General features: G+C 35.0%; 1 protein-coding gene across 2 annotated transcripts in view; it reads left to right on the forward strand.

Moving 5' to 3' along the window:
* LOC150102729 (uncharacterized) overlaps nucleotides 1-26,558 on the forward strand; it is a 253,287-nt gene that overhangs the window by 124,282 nt on the left and 102,447 nt on the right. For both annotated transcript variants that reach the window (XM_090399201.1, XM_090399202.1), the window contains one exon: nucleotides 769-937. In XM_090399201.1, the coding sequence (XP_090255327.1) occupies nucleotides 769-937 (169 nt within the window). The remainder of the gene's footprint in view (nucleotides 1-768; nucleotides 938-26,558) is intronic.

The following is a 26,558-nucleotide window of genomic DNA, read 5'->3' on the forward strand; positions in this document are numbered from 1 at the left end:
TTATTCTGCATTAATATCACGTCATCTTCCAAAATGAGATGATGGTCTGTTGGAGGCTCTATAGGTCAGTAAGTATTGACACGCCCTTTGGGTGAATGAATTCAAATCTTATCTAGGATGCAAGGAATCTTTATAAGGATTTTTAAATGCCTAGCAAGTTAGCTGGTCTTTCTTACACAATGGTGGCAAGCTCTTTCATAAGAGAAAATTTTTCACTTTTCCTGAACAGGAAAACTGGCAAGAAGAATGCATATATTTAACAGACATAACTTATTATTACACGAGAACACATATACATACCCACCCATTCTGATTCACCCTAATTCTCTCCATTTTTTCATGCAGATCAAAGATAATTTTTCACAGTTCACCGACAAGGAAAAGTTCAACGTGAAATTTTTTTCATATAGTCATGTATGTTGACTTAAATGCATATTCTTGACTAATCTATAGCAGACCCTATTAAAAAGAACTGAAATTCTGCTATAGTATCATAACTGACTGCAAAACTAATTTTAGAACTAAAATTAAAAATTTAAGCACAAGGGTCATAAAAAAAGAAGTGCAAATGAATATTATAACATTTACGCCAAGTTTGCACAACTCACAGTATTTTTATTCACTGTCATAACAACACGTGAAGTGTTTTTGGTAATTAATTTTGTAAATAATAAAGCGTGTAATACCATCAAGTAATGCATTTGCTTATGTTTTCTTGTTGATAAGATCATTATAATTTTTTTATATTTGATTCTTTTTTTTTAACAGTTCTTTTTGTCATAAGCATAGACGAAATCAAATTGTACCAAGTCATGCAGTTACAAAAGTTGCAAGTCGATGTCCTATATGTTTAAACTCAGTCCAGTCATGTGTAACACCTACTACTATTTTTACTCCATGCTGTCAAAGTAATTGGTTTCATCGTTCTTGTATTCAGGTAATTTTATTTACATAGCATTATTTAATATTCTGGAAATTGTTTAATACTGTATTTTATGGTAATGATTTTTGATATATATCCATTTCCAAGAGCACAACTTTTTTTTGAGATCTTGTTAGTTTAACACTAAAAACACAAAAATAAACTTCTTCACTAGCATCCAGTTTCTAGTAGAAAGTGAAATTGGAAAATGGTATTTATTTTTGACTGTGGTCTCAGAGAAGGTTCTGGCAGGAAGAAATATATGAGTTGCCTCAGCTTGCACTACCTTCAAGGGTCAGTTGCTGCACTATCCAGGTATTTGCTTACGCTTGGAATCGCTGAACTTTATATAGTTTCTATATTCGGCATGAAACTCTTTGAGTTTCTTATTCGGCTAAGAAACAATATGGGATATAATATCCCTTAACTTAAATAAGTTCATGTCGCCGAATTGAAGCCTCTGGCTCTTCATTATAATTAGAAATAGATGATTTTTCAAGTCATTAGAGAGGAAAGCTGACTTTAAAAAAAAAAAAAAAAATGAAAGCAAAAGCTGGTGTTCTTTTAAATACTTGCTAGATGTCTATTCAGGATATGCACATGTCATTACAAACACTACAAAGTTCCACCATAAAGATGTGCATAAATTCAAATGGAAAAAAATATACAAGAAATAAAAAAAAAGTATTATTGACTATGTCACTGTTGATAGTTATATCATTACACTGGGTCAGAATACAAGAGTATACAAAGGATTTGATATAGGAAGCAATTGCCATTTAGTTCTGAGCAGAATACCACTGAAGGTAAAAAATGTTAACAAAAGAATTAAAGAAAGAATCCGCATAGTCAAGCAGCTTTCACGTTTCAACTGGCACTTAAATGTTATTAAAAGAAACAAATGCAATAGTTTGAAATGAAGAATGAAACCTTAAACCAAGTTGCACATTCTGATGAAAACACCAGAGTTGAAGCAGCCATTGATGCATGCATGCAGTGAAGCCATTGTAAGGATTGGAAAATAAGAATGTAGTTAACTCAACAGGTAAAGAGTCATTCATGGAAAAGAAGAAATCACATTGGTTTAACTTTGATATGACTAGCTTCATGCAGCAAGATGTGTGAGATGTATTTGCATTTATCAGAAATGTGTGCTAATAAGGCAGATGGAAAAATGTTTGGATTTGAATGTAAGAGAGATTTCTAACAAAGTACCTAATGAGATGGCATGGTAGAGTTATACGTAAGAAAGGAGGCCAATGTTAGTGGTAGAAGTTTGCAAAAGTTAAGAGTGTGACAAATAGTATGGGAGTAGCAGGCAGAAAAAAACAGAAGAGAGTAGTTTAATGGCCAAAATCTCCCTTCTTCCACAAGTGCTTTATAATAAAAATACTTCATAATACATGGAGAGATGGAAAAACTCCTAATTAAGTATGAGGAAAGCTAAGAAAGTAGACAAAATATGATGGCAATTATAGGAAGGTGGGAAAGAACAGAAAAAAGTGAAAAAAAGATGATAATTCTGTGATTTGAGTTGTGCCAAACCAACGAATAACAGAAATGGGTTTTCTGAGAGCAAAGATTTGTGATCTGATTCAGGCTATAGGCAAGTAAGTATAACATGCAGAATATACAGTTTTATTAGTCAAAGTAAATGATTTGAAAGGAGATAAGTATGCATGAGAGGAGATATGAAAAAGCTGCTCTATGAGGCCAAAAAGAAGAGCAAAACAAAGTGAAGTTTATGAGCCTCTTGCCAAGCCTTGAGTAATGAGACATCTCTGATAGCTAATGATTCAATGCTTACTGTTTAGTAGAATTGACAGGCAACAGTAGTGTACTGAAGTGTGGAAACGACTTGTATTTTCATGATATATTATTTTAAATGGATTTGGCATTAAGTTCTTGGAGAAATTGTTGTTCATTAAAGGAGTAAATATAGGTAGTCAAGAAAACTAGGTATTACATACTGGATGAATGACTTTAAAGTATTTAAGGTTATTGCAGGAACTTGATTTGAATACAGCAGTGGAATTAGATTGGATATCTGTAAGAGTATTGAGAGAATAAATGTGCCAGAGAATTAGCAATGCCTTTGACTTGATGATTCTTGTCTCAAAAAAATACAGTTCCTAGTGAAAAGAAGAGGAGTATGTTATTTCCATCATGCATGGGTGAAGCTAGGACAGAAGCCAGTTATAGATCAGTCAGTATCTCAGTAGTGGTCATGATATCTACCCACTTCTGGATGCATGTCCTTACCAGCTTCTTCAATTTAAGGTATTGAAGATGCTGATAAGGACATATACTTAGAAATGGGTGGATAGTACTTTGATTTTGGAATTCAGAACAGTTACAGGAACTTAATTTAGAGCACTTCATAAATCAATTCAAATCTGAAGGTAAATGACACCCACTGTTGTCTATATAATCCTTAAATTGCAATAAGTATTGTTAAAAAGCATAATTATTGTTTACACACTGCCTCAATTTCATCTTTTCCAAAGTGTACTATATATTGGATGGCCGGTTATTGATTTATAGTACCGATGAATTGCAAATAATTTTTAAAACATTGTTTTTTAAATGTTAGAATTCATAAGATGAAGCGGTTGTTGATACTTATTTCTTCATATTGTTTATGATGCTAATGAACAAGACATCATTTTATTATTGTCAGAAAATTTGACTCATTCAAATTCTGTTTTTTCACAATTGAATTATCTGCTTTCAACATTACCTTTCATTTTTGATTTTTCATTCATTCTGTAAACCAGATTATCTGATGAATTAGTTTGCCAGCATGTTTGACTGGTATATCCTTTTTTGAAGAGATGTAGAAAGAAGCGAAAGTTAAAGCATAATGCATAAGCATGAACTCCAGCAATGCACAAATATGTATTGATAATTAGATCGGCTTTTATCACTGCATGCTAATTCAGGATGGAGACACAAAGATTAACGTTTTTACAAACAGCAGTTTTGAATGAATTTGCAATCCATTTTGCTTCTAAGATATGCCTAGTTTTGTACCGGGTGGTCTGAAAAGTTCTCGGCCATGACCATAGATGGCAACACTGTTGGCAAGATTTTTTTTTTCTGAGTTGGTACATCTGTCATAAGCATCCATGTGAAATTGCAACTCAATCTATCAAGTAGTTTGTTTTATACAGCTGTCTGAAACAAAAGAGTTGTCTGTATCCCTTGAAATGGATAAAATTGAGTATCGTGCGGTTATAAAATTCTTTGTAAAAGAAGGTTTAACGGCAAAAGAAATTCATTCAAAGTTCATAATAAAAGTTTATGGGCACTCTTCTTCTTTGTTTTTGACAATTAAGAAATGGGCTGTTGAGTTTAAACGTGGCTGTACGAGCCTTGAAGATGATCCACGTGAAGGATGTCCAAAAAGTGTAACCAGAAATCATTGATCAAGTGCACGATATGGTATTGGATGACCGGCTTAAGTAGTCAAATTCTGTGAAATTGCTGAGACTACTGGCATTTCAAAAGAACATGTAGGATATATTTTGCATGAAGAATTGCAAATGAAAAAGCTTTGCGCAAGATGGATACTGTGCTTGCTCACAGCAGATCAAAAACCACTCGCATGAAAATCTCGGAACAGTGCTTGGAATGTTTTAACAAGAATAAACTGATTTTGTGCGTCGATTTATTACTATGAATGAGACTTGGATTCACCATTACACAGCAGAATCCAAATAGCAGTCAAAAAAGTTGGCAGAAGCGGTTGTTCAGCACCAAAGACAAAGTTGGTTCCATCAGGAAAGGTCATGGCATCGGTGTTTTGGGATGCTAAAGGCATTTTGTTTATTAATTATCTTGAAAAGGGAAAAACAATAACCGAGGAATATTATTCTGATCTTTTAATCAGACTAGACGAAGAAATTCATGAGAAAAGACCTGGTTTGCAGAAGAAAAAAATAATCTTTCATCAGGACAATGCACCTGCCCACAATGGTATTTTGACAATGGGAAAATTAAGGGATCTGCATTATGATTTGTTGGAACATCCACCTTATTCCTCAGATTTGGCTCCCTCTGACTTCTATCTCTTCCCAAAATTAAACTCTTCCTTGCTGGTCAGTGTTTTTCTTCGAATCAAGAGGTGATTGTAGTTGTAGAGGGGTATTTTGCAGATCTTACTGAGAACCACTACATTGATGGGATAATGGTGCTGGAGCATCTCTGAAATAAATGTATTAGTCTTAAAGGAGATTATGTTGAAAAATAAAAATAATTTTGAATTTATAAATTTGTTTTTCATTGTTAGGCTGAGAACTTTTCAGACCACCCTCGTACTTCTTGAACAAGTTGTGCATCATGCTCTTTGTGATCTCTGTGCAAAAATATCAGTTAACTGTAATGAGTATATCCTATCTATAAAACTGCAGAAATGATTTATTTTTTCTACTTTGGAAAATTGAAATCACTTGAGGAACATTTGTAGTAGTCATTGCACAACAACGAGTTGTGTCTTTCCATTGTCTGAATTATTCTTTAGTGATTCAGAGTTATGCGAGTTACTAATAGTCGCTTGCAATTTCTTTAGTTAAGCATTTCTATTGCTGTATTGCTGCCTAATCACATGCCAAAATAACATAGAAATCCTTGGAATAGATCTGGATAACATCAGTGTTTTCTCAGTATATAAACCACCTACTTTGCTTTTGAAATGTCCCAGTACTTGACACAAAGGAAATCTGCTATTATTATAGGCGACTTTAACAGTCATAGCACACAGTGGGGTTATAGTGAAACAAATGAGGATGGAGAGTTAGTTCAACAGTGGACTGAAAGTAATGAAATGAATCTTATACACAATCCTAATCAGCCATCATCATTTAACAGTGGAAGATGGAAAAGAAGTTATAACCCAGACCTTGGATTTGTTAGTAATAGAATAACTAATTTGTGCACTAAACAGGTACTTGCATCAATCCCAAGTTCACAACATAGACCAATAATGCTGCAAGTTTTCCCACCAGTCCAACTTAAGGAAATCCCACTTAGAAGATGCTTTAATTTTAAAAAAAGCTAACTGGGAACAGTTCTCAAGAGAATTAGACATAAACCTGACCAACATTTCACCCAGACCAGAAAATTATGGAAAGCTTTTAGACGATCTGCTACCAGCCACATCCCAAAAGGTTATAGAACATGTTACATTCCAGGTTCTACAGAGCACAACGTGGAAATATATGAAACATATTATGACCTATATGATAATGATCCATTTTCATCAGAAACAATTGATGCAGGAGAGGAATTTATAGCAGCACTGTCTGAAAAAAGAAGTCAACAATGGGCAGAGAAAATTAAAAGCTTAGATATGAAGCACAGTAACAGGAAAGCCTGGCTCTTACTGGAAAAATTATCTGGTGACCCCACAACATCAGCAACAAAGTTAATATAAATGCAAACCAAATTGCAACTTAGCTGTCTCTGAATGGTAAACCAAGCACTGAAGGAAAAATACCTAAAGATTATATTAAAAAAATTAGGGATTCAGAAAATAATCTCTTCGAAGCACCATTTACTAAAGAGGAATTTTAGAAAATGCTCTAAAAGCCTTAAAACCAGGAAAAGCTGCTGGTATAGATGATATCAGAAATGCGATAATAAGGAATCTGGGAGAAAAGGCAATAGAGTGGTTGAGTATAGATGGTCATTTAGCAAATTTCCAATTTGCTAAATGACCATCTACACTAGTGGCCAAAATTGTGGAAACCTTTGGGAAAAAGTGTATTTTTTAGGTTTGATGGCTCATAACACCACTTTTTTTGGTGTAATACCATAAAATTATATATCAGTGGAAAGATAATTTAATCAAGAGTGTAATGCAACAAAGTTTGTTCAATTATCTTTATTCTATGAAAAGTTATAGCCAAATAACCAGAAAAAAGAAGCACAACTTACTTAGGTTGATATGAAGTAGCTTTCCTTCATTTGAATGTGGCCAATGAGCATGAGTGTTTAGAGAGTCAATCAGGTGTCATCTTGTTTTGGCAATGAACCAATAAGGTCACAGTGGGATTCAGCTATTGATGTCATGTATTGGAGCTGAGAGGAGGACATTTGTCAGTGTGTTATGTGATTGCTATCAAGTTGGTTGGTTTTTTTTGTGTTCTTTCATATAGTGAGCTTGTAAAACGTAATAAAATCAAAGAAATGGCGCAAAGAGTTTGAATGGTCACCCAGAAAGCGATGTAAAATAGTACTATTAAGTGAACAAGGCTACAGTTATAAAGAAATTAGAAGAAAAATTGGTAGAAATTTAACCAAAGGTGGCATTTCTAAATTTTTGAAGAGGTATAAGGAGGCTCAGTCACTACAAAACCAGACTGGTAAAGGCAGGAAAAGGTGCACAACAGCAAGTGATGATAGAAGAATTGAGAGACTGTGCCTACGTGACAGAAGAAAATCATCTGGGTGTATACAAGATGAAATGGCGCAATACAATGTGAAGTCGAGTGCAAGGACTGTTCAGAGCAGACTGCAGGAATTTGGTCTAAATGCCAGAATTTCACGAGAAAAGCCATTTTTATCTCTCAAACAAAGGTTGAAAAGATTAAACTGGACTGAAACCCATGTTAACTGGACAGTGAAACAATGGGACAGTATTATTTGGAGTGATGAAACCAAAATCCCTCTGTTTGGTAGTGATGGCATAAAATACGTAAGGAGAAGAATCGGAGAAGATTTGCATCCTGATTGCATTACACCTACTGTGAAACACCCATTTAGTGTTATGATCTGAGGTTGTATGACATAAAAAGGTGTGGGCAGAATTTGCATCATTAATGGGAATATAAATGCCCAAAAATACATAAAGGAAATACTTGAGCCCAAATTGAAGCCTTCCGCACATGATCTTTTCCAAGATAATGAAGCATTTATATTTCAACAGGATTCAGCTCCATGTCATGTTGCTACTGTGCAAAAAGTGGTTTCAAGATAATCATATTCCACTGCTGGAATGGCCTGGGAATAGCCCAGACCTTAACTCAGTCGAAAATCAGTGGAGCCGACTAAAGAAACTTGTTAGTCAGAAGCAACCCAGCAATAAAACCCAATTAATAGAAGCAATAATTCAATCTTGGTTTCACATTATAACAGCTGCAGAACTAAAAAATTTAGTTCACTCCATGGGAAGGCATTGTAAGGCCGTAATTAACGCTAAAGGTTACCCAACTAAGTATTAACTCACATTGTGAGAATTTTTGTATATCTCATTTTTTCTATGTCTTTTAATTTTCTTCTTTATAACTGCTGTTCTATTAAAAAAATCCTTCATAAAAGTTATTGCATTACATTCTTGATTAAATTATCTTTCCATTGATATAATTTTATGGTATAACTTCAAAAAAAAAGTGGTGTTTATGAGCCATCAAACCTCAGAAATACACTTTTTCCAAAAGGTTTCGACAATTTACAATTTTAGCCACTAGTGTAAGCTCAGTGATCATCTAAATGATCATCTATAAATACAGTAACAGGAGCTGTATTTATAGATTTGACAGCAGCATATGACACACTAAATCTTAGAAAGCTTATAATCAAAATTTACAGCATGACAAACAGCTATCAGTTAGTGGAGATATTTAGGTCGATGCTGTTCAGCAGGAGATTCTCTGTTGATTTTCAAGGAAAAAAGAACAGATGGCGTATCCAGAAAAATGGTCTACCTCAGGGAAGTGTGCTATCTCCCCTCCTCTTCAATATATATATATATATATATATATACTAATGACCAACCTATAAACCCACAGTCAAGAACCTTCTTATATGCAGATGACTGGGCAATAGCTTATCAAGCAAAATCCTTTGATGACATTGAGAAGCAGCTCACAAGAGCTAGAAACTCTTACAGTTTACTATAAGGAAAACCAACTGAAACCAAATCCCAGTTAAACCCAAATGTGTCTTTTCCATCTCAATAATAGGGAGGCGAGGAGAGAGTTGAATATAGAATGGAATGGTGTGAAACTGGTCAATTATCCTGATAACTTATTTAGGTGTTACACTCCAAATTATTAATCGAGAAGAGATATGTTTATATTTAGAGATATTTATATAGAGGATATTATCATAATATTAATCCTACCAGCTGCGCCATTGTTTAAATATAGGATTTTTATTTATTTTATTTAATCTCTTTTTCTAACAATTATTTTTTATTTTCCAAGTGCTTTTATAATATTTATTTATTGCACAAGGGTTCACTCCAATTGGTGCAATGACCTCCTTTTTTACAATTTCTTTCAGAATCCAAAAATCACTAACTCAAGACCAAAATACAAAATAAACACGTTTAATATAACAAAAACAATATATATACACTTTAAACAAATATTACATAACTACAAATTTAATTGGATCCAAGGCCTTTTAAAATAAACTTACACTTAAGACTAGACTAAACACTTTGTTTTCACAATGACAAAATGTTCATAGCCAGTTTCTCTCTCTGTCAAGGCCCCTTTTCCGAAGATATATGACTTTATTCTTCATTTTCACAGGATCCTTTCTCATCACTCATGTAGCACACATTAATTCTTCCTGACTTAATTCTGTCTCTTTTTAGTAGAAATAATAGTTAGATCTGGCATCCTTAATACAGATGAAACTTCCTAATCAGAGTTTTTTCGAACATTCCTTTTTTTTTAATTTTTTAACCTATCAGAGTGTACATTTAAAATTTTACTAGGATTTTTGACATCTTGAATCCTAAAATTCACAGGAGAAAATTTGTCTAGAATTCTATATGGACCTAAAGCTTTCCTTCCTAATTTTCCAACCCTTTTTATACTAGATTTATCATCTAACAATACTAAATCTCCTGGTGCAAATGACTTATACTTTCTAAAACGATTTATATACTGCCTAGTTTTCTGAGAGCTTAACTTACTTATTTCAAGTACTAATCTGTGAGTAGTGGAAAATTTATCTACAACTGTTTCAAGATGCTCATTTATATCATTGTGTCCTTTATTAGGAATGACTGAAACAAGTTCATTAGGAAAGATTGGATCAAAGCCATTTAAAGCAAAAGATAGTTTTTCTTTGATAGCAGAATGAAAAGCAGATCTACATGCAAATAATACTTGAGAAAGATATGCGTCATAATCATTCATTTTAGTGTTTGTAAGATTGGAAAGTATTTGCTTTATATTCTTATTCAGCCTTTCATACATACCATTACACTGTGGGTGATAAGGTGTTGTAAAAATCTTCCTAACATTAAGTAATTTACATAACTGTAACAACAGTTCAAATGTGAAATTTGCTCCTTGATCTGAAAGTAAGGTCAATACCCTTAGATTTACAAGATAAAGATGGATTATCTATAAGATTCTTGGATACTGTTAAATCAGATAACATCTTAAACAGAAGCTCTTGTCCTTTTACTATTGGTCTTTGTTGTCTTTCTATTTCTTCACTAAGAAATGTTTTCAGTTCCTCTAATTTTCCCAAATCATGTGATGTGATTGTACCTTGGGCTCAGATTCTGGAACATTTTCTGTTAGATTCACAGAAATTTTGTTCGACTGTTTCATTTTCTTAGCACCTTTTAATTTATGAAACTTTCCTTCTCTCACTTTATCTGTAGCCACAATGCTAGGAGAATGAGTTTCATTATACTGAAAAGAGTTTACCTGTTTATTGTTTGAGGAATGAAATATATCTCTAAGTCTCTTTTCCTTTCCCTTAACAATTTCAAAACACTGTTCAAGATTTTTAACCTTTTTCTTGTATGCTGTTTCTTTCAAATTATCTTTAAGGCCATGCCTAAATTGATTAAACAGCAACCATTCTAAAGAGGATTTCTCTTCAGATGAAACATTAAATTTATGAGCAATGCTCCAAAGTCTATGATAATATTCTAAAACAGACTTCCTATTACCTTGAATGCATTGATGAATTTTCCAAATGTTAGGCCCTAATTCTCTTACACTTGAAAATTCTGATGTTAGCAAACTTTTAAATGTTGCATAACTGTCAGTGTCTCTCAGTAAAGGAGATGTGTTTAAGAATGTTTTGGCTTTGCCCAATAATTTATTATGAAGTATAATTAATAAATGAAAATCTGACCATTTTCCTAAATCTCTAATTTTTTCTGCATATTTAAAAAATGTTTCTACACTTTCACTACTATTTCCTGAGAATGAAGGTATTACTAAAGTTGGATTAATTAACCTAAAAAATTCCTCATCTTTAACTAAAGAAACTTCACTACTAGAATTACTATCTCCTGTAGCCATTTTACTTGAGTCAAGATTTACTTTCTGGGTTCTAAAATATAGTCGACTACGCCATTGTTAATTGAGAAGAGATATGTTTATATTTAGAGATGTTTATATAGAGAATATTATCATAATATTAATCCTATGGGCTGTGCCATTCTTTAAATATAGGATTTTTGTTTATTTTATTTAATCTCTTTTTCTGACAATTATTTTTTATTTTCTCGAGTGCTTTTATTACTTTTATTATATTTATTTATTGCACAAGGGTTCACTCCAATTGGTGCAATGACCTCCTTTTTTACAATTTCTTTCAGAATCCAAAAATCACTAACTCAAGACCAAAATACAAAATAAACACATTTAATATAACAAAAATAATATATATATATATATATATATATATACTTCAAACAAATATTACATAACTAACTACAAATTTAATTGGATCCAAGGCCTTTTAAAATAAACTTACACTTAAGACTAGACTAAACACTTTGTTTTCACAATGACAAAATGTTCATAGCCAGTTTCTCTCTCTGTCAAGGCCCTTTTCCGAAGATATGACTTTATTCTTCATTTTCACAGGATCCTTTCTCATCACTCATGTAGCACACATTAATTCTTCCTGACTTAATTCTGTCTCTTTTTAGTAGAAATAATAGTTAGATCTGGCGTCCTTAATACAGATGAAACTTCCTAATCAGAGTTTTCTCGAAAGTAGAACGTAAATAGCAATTTCGTCTTTTATTCACTAATGTTTATTGACAGTCTTAACTCTTCCATTTAAAAAAACTTACAGTTCTACGATTCCCTTTTCGTAATCTACTATAAATTTTCCAATTAGCGTTTCCTCGAATATTCCTTTTAAAATGATCTATAGCAATATTTCTCTTTTATTTATCAATACTTAGTCCACATTAACACTTCATAGTGCCACGATTCCCTTTTCGGAATATACTGTTAATTTTCTTCCAACTATCACATAAAAAAAAAAAAACTCAATTTCCTCCGAATCTAAATGTTTGCCAGCCTGTGTTCTAATTTTCTCTCCGAACACTGTGTTGTTTTTCTCTTCGTTACTACGATACCGAATGCTTTCTGTCAGCTGTCAATCACACATCAAACTTCTCGGCGAGCTTGCGCACTCCATGAAAGTGGCAAGCGAGAAACTAAATACAATGGCTGACACGTATATTACGTTAGCGTAACGAGGATGTCTCTTCAAAACACAACACTTGATAATTTTAAACTACAATAAATTTGTTTAAAGTAACATAACTATTCAAATCCGGTAAATACATAAATTTTTAACTGCTTTATATATCATTTTTGACGAAACAATTTCAATAATGGACACATTGCAAGTGCTGACAATGCGTGTTATGAAACTAAAACTAAAACATTCTAACATAAACAATTCGTAAAACTGTTTGGGAAAGATCATCACATGTCAAAATTATTGATAAAGTTCTTAATGAAACATGTCGGCACATTACTAGCTGTCACAAGCCTACGAAAATTGACCATCTATACTCACTTTCTGGTATTGCACTTCCTCACATCAGAAGGACTACACAGAGTAGATATGAGCAGAAACAACAACTAAATGATGAATGGCATCCTTTGAATGGGCATGTTGCAGTACATAAGAGGCTAAGATCAAGGAAAAGTTTTATTCACTCAGTGGAACTGTTGGTTGATTCCATAAAAGCTACAAGGTCAACAATGGGACAAGAACAATCTTCAGAGGCTCTGAACTTAAACGAATCTCTTCCTTCCGGCTTACGTTGATTGAAGACATTGAATATACTTCATTATGGAATGGGCAGATGAAAGCAGAATATGGCCAGATGGGACTACACAGACAATGACAGCTGCTCATGTGCTGAAACACAAACCATGGATCATCTTCTGCAATGCTGCTTAATAGACATTAATAATATATGTATCCGAGAAAATTTAATGCAGTGTAATGAAACAGCTTTGAAGTATATTAGTCACTGGATGAGTGAAATTTGAGATTTTATGTTTTTACTTAATATTTCATGTAAGTGGCATTTTTGTCTTTTAATGTCTATTTCTTTAAATGTATGCATTTAATAATTTATATGTATGCTCTTAAATTTTCTGTAGTTCACACACAAAATAAATAAATAAAAATTGCTGTATTTATCATTGCCATATGCATTTCAGTACTGCATGTGGCATTACTGAAATGCACATACTCTTCAGATGTTAACAGATATCAGAATAAGCATTTGGTATGCTTACTCATTCTATACCACTGAATATATTTATTTGTTGGGAAGCCAGAGAATAAATTTATTTGGAATGAGAGAGAAATCAGCTAAAACATCGAATTCTGTATATAAGTATTTAAAGCAGTTTTGCTTATAGATTTGAAAGTTGTATTAGAAATAGTTGATTAGGACCACAGATTTTTAAAGTTCTGAGGAAAATTAGGGCAGTGAACAGATCAATCATTGACAAAAATATATTACAATCATTATTTTATAAACTATTGTTGACTTGGATATGCATGTGGCTGATGGACATGTATCAGAAAGTAGTATATGGGAGGTGTAAATCTGCCAAATTTAAGGTCACCATTGGTGGTATTCCCCAGGGATCAGTCCTTGGACCATTGTTGTTCAACCTATACATTAATGATATTGAGAAGGAGCTGATAAGAGATGTCCAATTGTTTGCTGATTATTCAGAGAAAGTAGAGCAATTGGGGATGTTACTGATTTACGGAACTTACAGAAGGAATTGAATATGCTGGCACTGTGGGCAGTGAAAATGGGTGTCAATTAAGAAATATACAGTTATACACTTTGGTTGATGGTTTGGGTATGATTTCCAGCATGTTATATAGGTAGGAATATGCTTGGAGAAACTGGTGAAGCTAGAAATCTTGGAATTATGGTGAACCATTAGTTGAAGTTTAAAAGTTCATACCACAAATTTTAAATAGCACTCAGAGGATAGTTGCTATTTTGAAAAGAACATTGATATGTAAGGCTATGGAAATCATTTTGACTCTTTATGAAGAAGCTGTCAAGAGGGTGCTAAAGAAGAGTTATAAAGATGCTGGGATTTTGGAATGCAGATTATGAGGGTAGATTAAGAGTGTGTGAACTGCACCCACTGGTAAATAGGAGAAATAAGAGAGATGTGATATAGAGCAGAGTTTGTGTGCAGTTAAGAAAGGGATAAAAGCTAGATTTTTCTTACAGACCAGTGAGTTTGCAGAATAGTTTACCTGTTGAAGTGGTAAGTGCATCTAGTGTGAATGTGTTTAGAGAAGGTATGACAGCCTGCATGGATGATTGTATGGCCTCCCATAGAGGTCTCTGATAGTAATAATATGTTATTAAAAATAAAGATATTAGAAGTGAACTTGGCATTAGCTTATTAGATTTTGAAAGCTGAACTAATATCTGGAGGTTAACACAACATGTTTTGATGGCAGGAAAAAGATTCAGAGGAAGAACAAGATCTAGGTAGATCGATGCAGTTAGCAGCATTGCTTTAGTAAAATGTCAAATGTTAGTATTGGAGATTTGAAAAATAATAGATTAATTTGGAAGGAAATTGTGCTATTGTATCCTGTACAACATATTAGAAAAGTATGGTGATAGTTATCTGCTATGTAAAAGCAGCATAAACAGATATGGTTCATTTTATGCTTAATATGTTCACACTGGGATATATCTCATGTTGTACTAGTGCAACATAAGACATAGCCAAGTGTGAATATGTTAATGCTCTTCACTGACATTCATGCCACATCCAAATGAATTAGCTTATCATAGAAATCATGGTGAAATGAATTTCCTCTTTTTGTGACACACACATGTCCCAAACTAGAAATCTGTGTGTGTGTGTGTGTGTGTGTGTGTGTGTGTGTGTGTGTGTGTGTGTGTGTGTGTGGATAGACTGTTTATTAGTAAGATTTGTTGTAAGCCTTCTGTTGCAAACTGAAAATAAAAAAACACAAATTTCTATTTCTTGTAAATCTTCTGTTGCAAAGGTCTGTTGTAGGCCAAATACAGGCTGTCAGGATCAGACTTTCACTTTACGACATAGTTGAGAAATCATTGGAATATAACAAATATCTGTATTTAAGTTTTGTAGATCTGGAAAAGGTATATGACAAGGTGCCAAGAGAAAAGCTATTCAAAATGCTACAGTTGTATAATATCAGTGGGTCATTATATCAAGCAATACTTAGTCTTTATTTGAGTTGTAAGTCAGCACTTAGAATTGAAAGAAATTCAGGAAGATAGTTTAATGTTAAATCTCATGTCAGACAAGAATGTATATTATCCCCTCTGTTATTCATTATCTATATGGACCACATTATGAAGGAAAGTGGCATTAAACCTGGAGATGTTAATATCAGCTCTTTTCTTTATGTGAATGATGTTATAGTTTTAAATAAATCAGGTACAAGTCTGCAAGTATCCCTGACTAAATTGAATAACTGTTGTAATAGATTTGGCATGAAGGCCATCAGTAACAAGATGAAGACTTAGGCAGAAGCATTGAAAAAAACTTAGGCAGAAGCGTTGAAAATATCAACTGCATTGTGAATGGAGAACCTATAGAACAAGTAAAATATTTCAGCTACTTATGCACAATTATTTTTTTATGAAAATGAAAAATTAAATATGGAAATAGACAATATTATTATTATTATTATTATTCCTGATACCTCCAAGGAGTCCGAAGACTCATCGCGGGAGGACATCTTCAACTGTCTCTACACCTTACCTCTACTACGAATCAACGCCATCTACCGCCCACCTCCAACACCACCACAACTAGTAATTTTTGTCTGTAAATTGCGTGTGTTCTGAAGGGCCGATTTGTATGTATGCGGGATGAAAAACCCGAGTTTCTGGGAGAAAAAACCCTGCTACCTCCGTATGAGATCGGCTAACTCACCATCGATTGAAATCGACCAGATAAAGATTCCTCCCGTCGCGACGAGAATCGAACTTAGGCCTATTCCAATCGAAGGGCGCAATGTATCGTCGTTCTTCCAATTGCGCTACGGAGGCGCTAATAGAATCAACAAAGCTCATATGGTAGGAAGTCTATTCTTGAGAGATGCTTGTGACTTTAAATTAAGAAATATAAACACGTTAACACAAGAATATTTTAATATTTGCCAAGAATATTAACACAAGAATATTTTAATGCGAGTAGCGAAATTGCCCGTTTAAATGGCGCGATACACAGAGCCAAACGACAACTGGAGCATATGCAAAAATGTGTGTTGAACGTACCGACAAATAACCGGCGGAAGTCTGTGACGGCAAATAATAGAATGTACGTAAACGTCAATAAAATGAAGGAGCGAGTGCTGTATGGGGATTCGCTATTAAGAGGCGTAATAATTGAGAGTTTAACGAAGTCGTACCAGCCGGGTGCGAACATAAAGGACGTCAGCGAATCTATTCGACTGCAAAAACAGAGGGTGAAAGAGATGATAATAGTGGCAGGAACGAATGATTTGAAAGAGGACAAAATGGAAATGATAGAGGATGTGAGGGAGTTGTTTGAGGTAGCAAAAGAGAAGAGTGAGAGAGTTAGGATGGTGAGTATCTTACCGCGGTATGACAGCGAAGTGTTTAGAAGGAGGGCCATAATTGCCAATGACTTTATGCGTGGGTTATGCATGGAGAGTGGTGTGGAATTTGTGGATGTGTGGAATGAGTTCGATGGGCGAAAGGACTTATATAAGATGGATGGGTTACATTTGAATGGAGTTGGTGTACGGAGACTTGAAAGAGTGTTGATGAATGATGTGGAAGTGGATGTACAGACTCAGGGAAACTAGATTTATTAAGAGGGGGGGGGGGGAGTAGATATGCAGACTTTAGGGAGGGCAGTTAAGTGTATGAATGAGTATATTATGCCCGGGCAAGTACGACGGACAACAAATCAGAATGGGATAATTAGTATAAGGAATCAAAGTAGGGATGGGACAAATGGGCTTCTGCGATTCATGTACACTAATGCCAGGAGTATTAGGAACAAGAAAGAAGAGTTTTTGGCCATGGTTGGCACTTCCAGGCCACAGGTTGTCGGTATTAGTGAAACATGGCTGACAGAAGATGATAAAGCTAGTGGGATTGAATGCGATGGGTATAGCGTGTTCAGGAGTGACAGGGTGAATAAAAAGGGGGGAGGAGTGTTATTGATGATAGCCGATGAGCTTCAGCCAAGGAGTATAGAAGTTGAACTGCAGGATGGGGAAAAAAGCACATTTGAGGCTGTTTGGTGTGAGATACAATCTAGCAGAACAAAATATACAATTGGGTGCTGCTATAGACCGGGTGATGGAGTGGATGGTGGGAATAGTATGCATAAGCAAATAGGAGAAATGAATGGAAGGAGGGTAATTATTATGGGTGATTTCAATTATGGTAACATTGACTGGAAAGAGGAGAGGGCACATGGGAGGAAGGAATTGGATTTTATGCAGTTATTAAGAGACAACTATCTACGGCAACATGTATTGGAAAATACCAGGGGGCAGAGAGTGCTGGACCTAGTAATTGCAACTGAGAATGTAGCTGTAACGAACATGACCATGTTGCCACCAATTGGTGAGAGTGACCATAAGGTCATGACTTGGGAGGTGGCTAAAGGAGTCGAATTTACAATTAAGACAGGGTATATGTGGAATTACCGGGCTGGTAAGTATGACAAGCTTAGGTGTGTGCTTGGCTCAATGCCATGGCATGTAAAACTGCAAGGGCTGGATGTTGATGGTGCATGGGAGGTGGTTAAGAACTGTTTGCAGGAGGCAATGGTTGACTGTATACCAAGAGTCCGAATAATAAATCAGGTAGGGGTTAAATGGATGAATAACACTATTAAGCTTGAGCTGCAAAAAAAGAAACAATTGTGGAGGGAATTTAAGGAGAAGGGTGACCATCAGGTGCATGAACAGTATAAAGCTCAGGCCAGGATGGTAACAAGGGTGGTAAGAAAAGCAAAAGCAGATTACGAAAGGAAATTGGCCATGCAGGCTAAAGAGAATCCCAAACAGTTTTTTCAATATGTTGCAAGTAAAAGGAAAAATGCTCATGGTAGAATGATCTTAAAAAATGCTGAGGGTAGGGAGGTAACTGAATCAGTAGATGTTGTGGAATTACTGAGCGAGCACTTTGCAAGAGTATATCATCCAGGTGGTGGCTTTGTGGAAATGGAGGAACCAACAGCTTATACTGGAATTGTGATGAATGAGGTAGAGGTAACTAGTCTATTACAGAACCTCAATGTCAATACATCTGTGGGATTGGATGGTATACCAGCTCGTGTCGTACGTGAAGCGGCCAAAGAATTGTCAGTGCCCTTGACCATTATGTTTAATTTGAGCCTTAGGACTGGGTCAGTCCCAAGGGGGTGGAAAGAGGGGAAAATAGTTCCGCTGCACAAAGGTGGTTCCAAGGCTGCTGTTGAAAATTACCGGCCAATCAGCATAACAGGAATCATTATCAAGGTCTTAGAGAAAATAGTCAAGAGGAAAATACAAGATTGGATAGAAGAAAATGGGATACTGTATCGGGGACAGCATGGTTTTGTGAAGGGTAGGTCATGCCTCAGTAACTTGCTCACGTATTATAACACAGTGACGGCTGAACTGGATAAGGGTAATGGGTTTACAGTGATTCTGCTGGACCTTGCTAAGGCCTTTGACAGGATACCACATGGAATTCTAATCAGTAAATTGCAGCATATGGGAATGGACATAGGGTTGGTGAGATGGATAGGAGGGTGGTTGACGGAGAGATATCAGAGAGTGGTTTACTCAGGAGTAGAGTCCACAAGACGGCCCGTGACTAGTGGTGTACCACAAGGATCTGTTCTTGGACCACTGCTGTTTAATTTGTTCATAAATGATATAGGAAAGGATCTGAGAGGAACAGTTCATTTGTTTGCGGATGATGTGAAGTTGGGTAGGGCAATAGTGAATGCAGATGATGTCAAAATTTTGCAGGATGATTTGGATAGATTGGAGGTCTGGGCTAGGGAGAATGGATGTCAATTTAATGTGGCAAAATGTAAGGTTATGCATTTTGGGGTGAAAAGATGGGAGGCAGTTTACTGCATTGGTGGAACCGTGCTCCAGGAAATTGATGAGGCACGAGATTTAGGAGTGTTGGTGGATAAGGAATTGAAATTTAGGGGACACATTGCAAAAGTGGCCAAATCAGCTCATCAAATCACTTGGTTGCTGAAGAATACGTTGACAAGCAGAGACAAGCAGGTTATTGTTCCTCTGTATCGAGCCTTGATAAGACCTCATCTCGACTACTGTGCTCAGACTTGGTCACCTAGGTTTCTTCTTGATGGGGAGGAGGTGGAGAGGATCCAGAGGCGAGTGACCAAGATGATAGCAGGTCTGTGGAATGAACCGTATGAGAACAGGTTGAGGATTTGTGGGTTGCAAAAATTGGTTGATAGGCGGAGGAGGGGAGATATGACTGAGACATTCAAATTACTGAAGGGTTTCTATAAAATTAATTCAGAAGATATTTTTGAGAACAGGGTTGGTTGTGGGAGGACTAGGGGACATCCATGGAAACTGGGCAAAAGTGTGGTTAGTAAAGGTGTTAGAGCTGGGTTCTTTACTTTTAGAGTAGTGAATGAGTGGAATGCGCTCCCTGAGTCTGTGGTGGATGCTGTGACAGTGAATGAGTTTAAGGCGAGGTATGATAGATACTGTATGAATGTCGAATAGTTGTGATGAAAATGATTTGGGGCCTCCCTCGATGAGTCTAATGACTCCCTGGAGTTGCCCGTAATAATAATAATAATAATATTTCAGTCTGAAATTAACAGACTATCCTCAGTGGCTTCATAGGAACAGTTTTTACAAGGTGGAACACAAACAATTGATAATTCAAAAGTAGAATGAGCCACGTGATGTTACATTGCTAAGCACTAAAGAGAGGTAAATTTAAACAGAGTGATGAACAAATTATAGGTATTAATTCACAATTTCATATAATAATCTTAATTTATAAATTCAATTAAAGATAACATTAGGCTAATGTAGAAATTAGGTCTCAATTAAAAAAAATAAAAAAACTAGTGTGTTATCTGGATTAAACTTTTCCATATTTTTGACAAGGATAGGCAATCATTGTGATTCGAGTTAGGGCGTTGATGTCGCTATAAATTCAAACGCCTATTCAAAGAGAGTGCTGAGGCCTTACTTCATCGCCCTAACTTGAATCGAAATGATTGCCTATCCTTGTCAAAAATATGGAAAAGTTTAATCCAGATAATACACTAGTTTTTTTATTTTTTTTAATTGAGACCTAATTTCTACATTAGCCTAATGTTATCTTTAATTGAATTTATAAATTAAGATTATTATATGAAATTGTAAATTAATACCTATAATTTGTTCATCACTCTGATGAAATTTACCTCTCTTTAGTGCTTAGGCAAGTAATATCATGCGGCTCGTTCTACTTTTGAATGATCAATTGTTTGTATTCCACCTTGTAAAACTGTAATTTCAGACTAAAATATTTGGCATATATTAAAATATTCTTGTGTTAATGTGTTTATATTTCTTAGTGGTAGGAAGTCAACTGAATAAATTTATATAGAATAACAGAGAAATTAGTCAAAACACTAAATAGCTGTATACAAGACAGTGTTCAAACCAATTTTAACTTATGGTTCTGAGAGCTGGGTAAGAAAAAAATACTTGACCAAAGACTAGAGACCGCAGATAAGAGATTCCTGAGAAAGATTAGGGGCGTGAACAAATGGCATCAATGGCAATATCATATTAAAAACGAGGATATTAGGAAAGAACTTGACATTGTTAGCATCCAGGAATGTGTTAGCATAGCTAATTCTCAGGTGATATAATCACTTAAACAGAATGGGAGAGGAAAGATTAGCAAACCAAGTGTTCACTGCCAGGTTGTCAGGAAAAAGACCCAGAGGAAGACCAAGATATAGGTGGGTTGATACAGTAAAAAGTGTCTTAGAAGACAGAAATATAAGATCTGATAATGTGAGTCTTGACAGTTTACAGGTTGATTTGGAGGAAAATTGTAGATAGGAAGTTAGTAATGATATAAGGTTTTCATGTAGTATTATCATATTTTGTACACTTCTTGAGGGTACATGTCAGGAATTTGATGACGAAGATGATGCTATATTTTTTGACAGGAAATGATAAAATAGACAAGTATCTACATATATTTTATGCATTCATGACATAACTTTTTCTTAATTTTTTTGATATTTCTAACTACATGGTTCGTCTGCGAGTTTCTTCTAATTGTCAAAAATCTACAAAATTTTCCAATATATTTATTAAAAAAAAAAAAAACCCTTATATAAGTGGGCCCACGCAGTTCAAACCTGTGTTCTTCATATGATGATATATATATGCAGGGTCAACTGCATATATATATGTATCATCATCATCAGCTATTATCGATCCACTTCTGGATGAAGACCCTTCCATGTCACTTCTGCAAATCTGATGTTATCATCAGTCCATCGTGATTTAGGTCAGTGTTGTGGTTGTTTTTCCTCTCTTGGAATCCAATCCAGTACTTCTTTTGTCCATCGTTCATCTTGTTGATTATTTTTCAAATAGTTATTTCAAGAAAATAACTATTTATTAACTTATTGCTGATATTCTATCCAGCCTCTTCAGAGCACAAAAGAAGTTTGTCACAGTACGCGAGATAAGAACAATCTGGTATAACAATGGGACTAGTTTGAACAATTGTACAACACAAAGACCGAATTAGGCGGCATCTATGTTTAAAAAAAAAAAAAAACAGAAAGAGAAAACAGGTATTAATTTGGTCTTATGGTGACTGTCTCCCAAATCTTTGGCAAATTTTTACATCCATGCTTGTTGATGTTTGGAGTATGTTTCAAGGTTTCTGTTGATTCCATGAACAACCTCTCTAACTTATAAAAGCTTCTGTACAGCAGTTTTGCTTTTTCCCCATTGATCCTGCGTGCAGGGATATCTAAAGCATGGTCTGCTAGACCTGACCGGATGTATTTTTTATGTTTTCACTGAATAGGATGTCCACAGTTTAAGCTCGATCACAAGAACATGCCACTGTGTAGACTCCTGAATGTGATAAATGAGAGATTCTGTCCTTGGGTGAATGGATGAGAGTTGCCAATTTCACATACGGTTTAAATACTGTGCATAGTTGATGTTTATTAAGCACTTTAGATATCTTTTCGGATGTGCCTTAAAGATGTGGTGACAGTTTTGTTGTAGTCTTCTGTGGTAGACAGTGGGGGGAGGGATTTCTGGGAAGCATTTAGTATTTTGTCTTTCTTATGGAGATTATAGCCATTGGCCAAGAAGGTGTGACATAAGTGAGTGAGTTTAGCAGCGAGAGCAATGTCATTGGAACAAATCGCTCTAGCTTTGTGGGTTAGTGTTTATAGGATACCATATTGTTGAGATGGATAATGGTGTAATCGTATCCTGGATTAGTGTATCCAGGAAGGGCAAACAGTCATTAGCTTCCAGTTCCATTGTAAAGTGGATTTTTGCGTGGTGGATATTTAAATGTGCTAAGAATGTATCCAATGTCTCTGGGCCATGTGGCTAAAAAGCAAGCACATCATGCCCACACAGGAAGATAGACAGGAAGAACTGTGGACATCCTTCTCAGTGAAGGATTTTTCAGTATTTTCTCAGTGTATTTTTTAACATAAAAAATACATCAGGCACTACTACTATGGCAAGTCAGGTCTAGCACACCCATGCTTTAGATGACCCTGCACACAGGATCAATGGGAGAAAAACAAAACTGCTGTACAGAAGCTTTTATAAGTCAGAGAGGTTGTTCCTAGAATCAACAGAAGCCTTGAAACATACTCCAAACCTCAACAAGTTATTTTTTTTTGTTTTTCAACATAGATGGCACCTATTTAGGACTTCAGTCTTTGTGTTGTACTGGATTGTTGTTGTCTCATGTACTGTGACAAACTGGTTTTGTGCTTTGAAGATGCTGGATAGAATACCAGCAAAATATCTGCAATAAGTTAATAAATAGTTATTTTCTTATCAGTCTGTGTTCTCATCTATACCGTTAAAAATAAACAACATGTACGACAAACACATGAGCCTTCCCACACGGTCTTCAAGCAATATTCCCAGCCCATTGCCACCTCAGATGTTTCACTCTTCCTATGATGTCAGAGACTTGGTTTGATTCCTTATCCATGATCCCGTCTTGTGATACCAAGCATACTTCTTTCAATACTAATTTGTGTTGTTCTTAATTTTTGAATTTCCTTTGCATTTAATGTCCATGTTTCACAAGCCATATGTCAATATAGGAAGAATACATTGGTTAAAAACTTTTCTCTTCAGGCATAATAGTAGTTGCCTTTTGAATATTGAATCTACTTTTCCAAATGCTTTCCACCCAAGCATCATGCATCTTTTAATTTCATCCATGATATTTTGTTCCATTGATATCTGTTGTCCTAAGTATATGTAATGATCTACTTGTTTAATTTCCTCATTATTGATTTTCATAACTTTTGAGCTATTGAGCAAGAACGGTCGATGAGTTCAAGGAGTGGTATGATAAGCTTTGTGTTTCCTAGGAAGGATCTCCCACGATGAGTCTCTTGACTCCATGGAGGCCTGAATAATAGTAATAATAATAATAATAATAACTTGGGTCTTCTTTAGGTTTATCTTTAGGCCAGCTGTTATGCTAGAATTTGGAGTTCATGGATATGAGTCTGTAATTCATGAGCAATTGAAGACAACAAAATAGCTGAAGTACCACAGATTTTACCAGAAGTTATTTGGAGCATCTTCCATTTGTCTTCAGACTTTTCCCTTCCCAATCAAGAAGTTTGAATATTTCTTCTAGGCATGCTGTGAATAATTTTGGAGATATTGTGTCACCCTATCGTATACTTCTCTGTATTTCCACAGTAGACATGTTTCCATTGAAATGCTGCTGCTGTGGCATTTGTGTATGCTGATTTGATGGTCTCCTGACGTATGGCTCCTCCACTTGTTGGTTTCGTAATGCTTTAAGTATTACACAAATTTTTACTGAATCAAAGGCTTTCTCATAGTCAATAAAACCAAGACATAATGGTAACTGATATTCATTACACCATTCAATAATCTGTTGTACAACTTGAATATGGTCCATTGTACTAAAGTCACTTCGAAAGCCTGTCAGCTCTTTTGGTTGTGCTAGGTCTAGTGTCGTACAAAGCATATGAGCTAAGACTTTTGTAAACACTTTGTGAACTACTGATAATAGACTGATGGGTTGGAAGTTCGTCAAGTCTTCTACCTCACCTTTTTTTATGTATCAGAATTAGGGTAGCCTTCTTTCATGTTCTTGGTACATTATTTTTCTTCAAGCATAAAGTAAATAGTTTTGCCAAGAGTTTGTAGATCATTTCTTCACCTGCTTTTAGAAGTTCAGCTATAACTCCATCCTCACCTGTAGTTTTTCCATTTTGCAAGCTTTGGATGCTTCAAATAATTTCTGGTAAAATCTGTGGTACTTCAGCTATTTTGTAGTTGTCTTCTAAATTTAATTCATCATCCTGATATAATACTGAGTAAAATTCTTCAAGTCTTTTTGTTATGGCATATCTATCTGTGGTTATGGTCTCTCTTGTAGTTTGACTGCAAAAGGGACCAAGCAACCATATGTTTATTGCTGTTCATCAATTACTGTTTGGCTTTTTTGAGACTATGTTTGTTTTCAATTGTTTGTTGTATGAATTTACAATTGAATTTTCTTATTTCTTCTGTGATACGTTTTCTGATTTTTGCACGATTCAGTGTATTCAATTTTATTCTGTAGGTTATTTGATTGATTCATTTCTCTTTGTTTCTTCAGACATTTTGTCTTGTTTCTGTTCTGTGGTACCAGCTATTTCAATTGAGCATTGTAAAAGGTTTTGGGTAATAATGTCATTACTTTCTGATGGATCAGCATTGTTGATCCATCAGAAATCCATAATCAGATCATGTTGGAATATATCTTTTTTAATGTTGAGTTTGTGTACATTACATTTTGCTTTGATCTTTGAAACATTTCTCTTCTTTCTTTTTGGCAGTTTATTTGAATTTTACTGCGTACCATACGATGGTCACTTCCAGTGTTGAAGGTGTTTATAACAGAGCAGTCTTGAAAGATGTTTTTCTTATTACTGAGGATAAAATCAATTTCACTAGTTTTTCCATTTGGACTTTTCCACGTCTACTTCCTGTGTGTGTGTGCGCGCCAAATATGTAAAAAAATTTAATGACTAGAACCAAGGTCTGAATAAAAAAAACTTTACACTACTAGTTTCATCTAAACCAAGACTTCATCAGGTGTTGAGATTAAACAACTAATAGAAATTTCTGAAAATAGAAAATTTGTGATGTTCAGCCATCTGTTTTACTTTGATATCCAAGAAATCTGACACATAATGACAGTACCTTCATGCTGACTCTCACCATTTTCCTCCACAGAAGTTGGGTATCATCTCCACTCTAGGTCAATGAGCTAGGTCTGTTCTCTTAGATGAAGAGGAACTTCATAATGAACTTAAACATCATCAGGTTACATTTAAACTTAATGGATAATCTAAGAAAACTATAGACAGATTACTGTTCAGCCCTCATCCACAACATTTTGAAGACACCACTACTTCTAAGGGCAGCATTTCTTTGCCATATATCAGTTCTTTATCTCCAAAATTGGCTAAAATTCTGAAGAAATATAATATCAAGATGTTCTTCACAGCCCTACTAAACTTCGTTCCATCTTAAGTCGTCCTAAAACTCGAACACAATAATCTTAAATATCCTAGTGTTTATAAGATTCTTTGCAACCGTGTAAGCCATACTTCAGACAAACGGAGAAATCTATCAAACTCTGTTTAGAGGAGCACCAGTGAGACATTACCTACAATAGAACTCGGGCCAGTGCCTTGTCCAGTCATGTGTTATTTTCAGTGAACTCAAATGACGCAGGTTTTCCACATCAGATACTCTGGGATGAAACTCTCAATGTAAAGAGATAGTTATCAATCCTGTCCATATAACAACCTAAGCTACAGTCTACCAGACTCTCACAGCTCCTCCATTCAATATTGGCACTCTCGAGACCTTATACACACGCATGTACAGTCAGAGTTCATTCTTCTATTTAAACTCTAGCCTTTATTCTTTTCAGCGTTAGATACATTACTCTATGTTTTAAAAAACTAATTCCTTTAGATTGGTTACTAGTATTTATATGTTTATCTCACAACCTGATGAAGTTTTGGTTTCAACAAAACTAGTAGTGTAATTAAAG

Source organism: Typopeltis vanoorti, chromosome 10, assembly GCF_054136105.1.
Source record: "Typopeltis vanoorti isolate ZY-2024b chromosome 10, IOZ_Tvanoo_1.0, whole genome shotgun sequence".
Classification (NCBI taxonomy): Eukaryota; Metazoa; Arthropoda; class Arachnida; order Uropygi; family Thelyphonidae; genus Typopeltis; species Typopeltis vanoorti.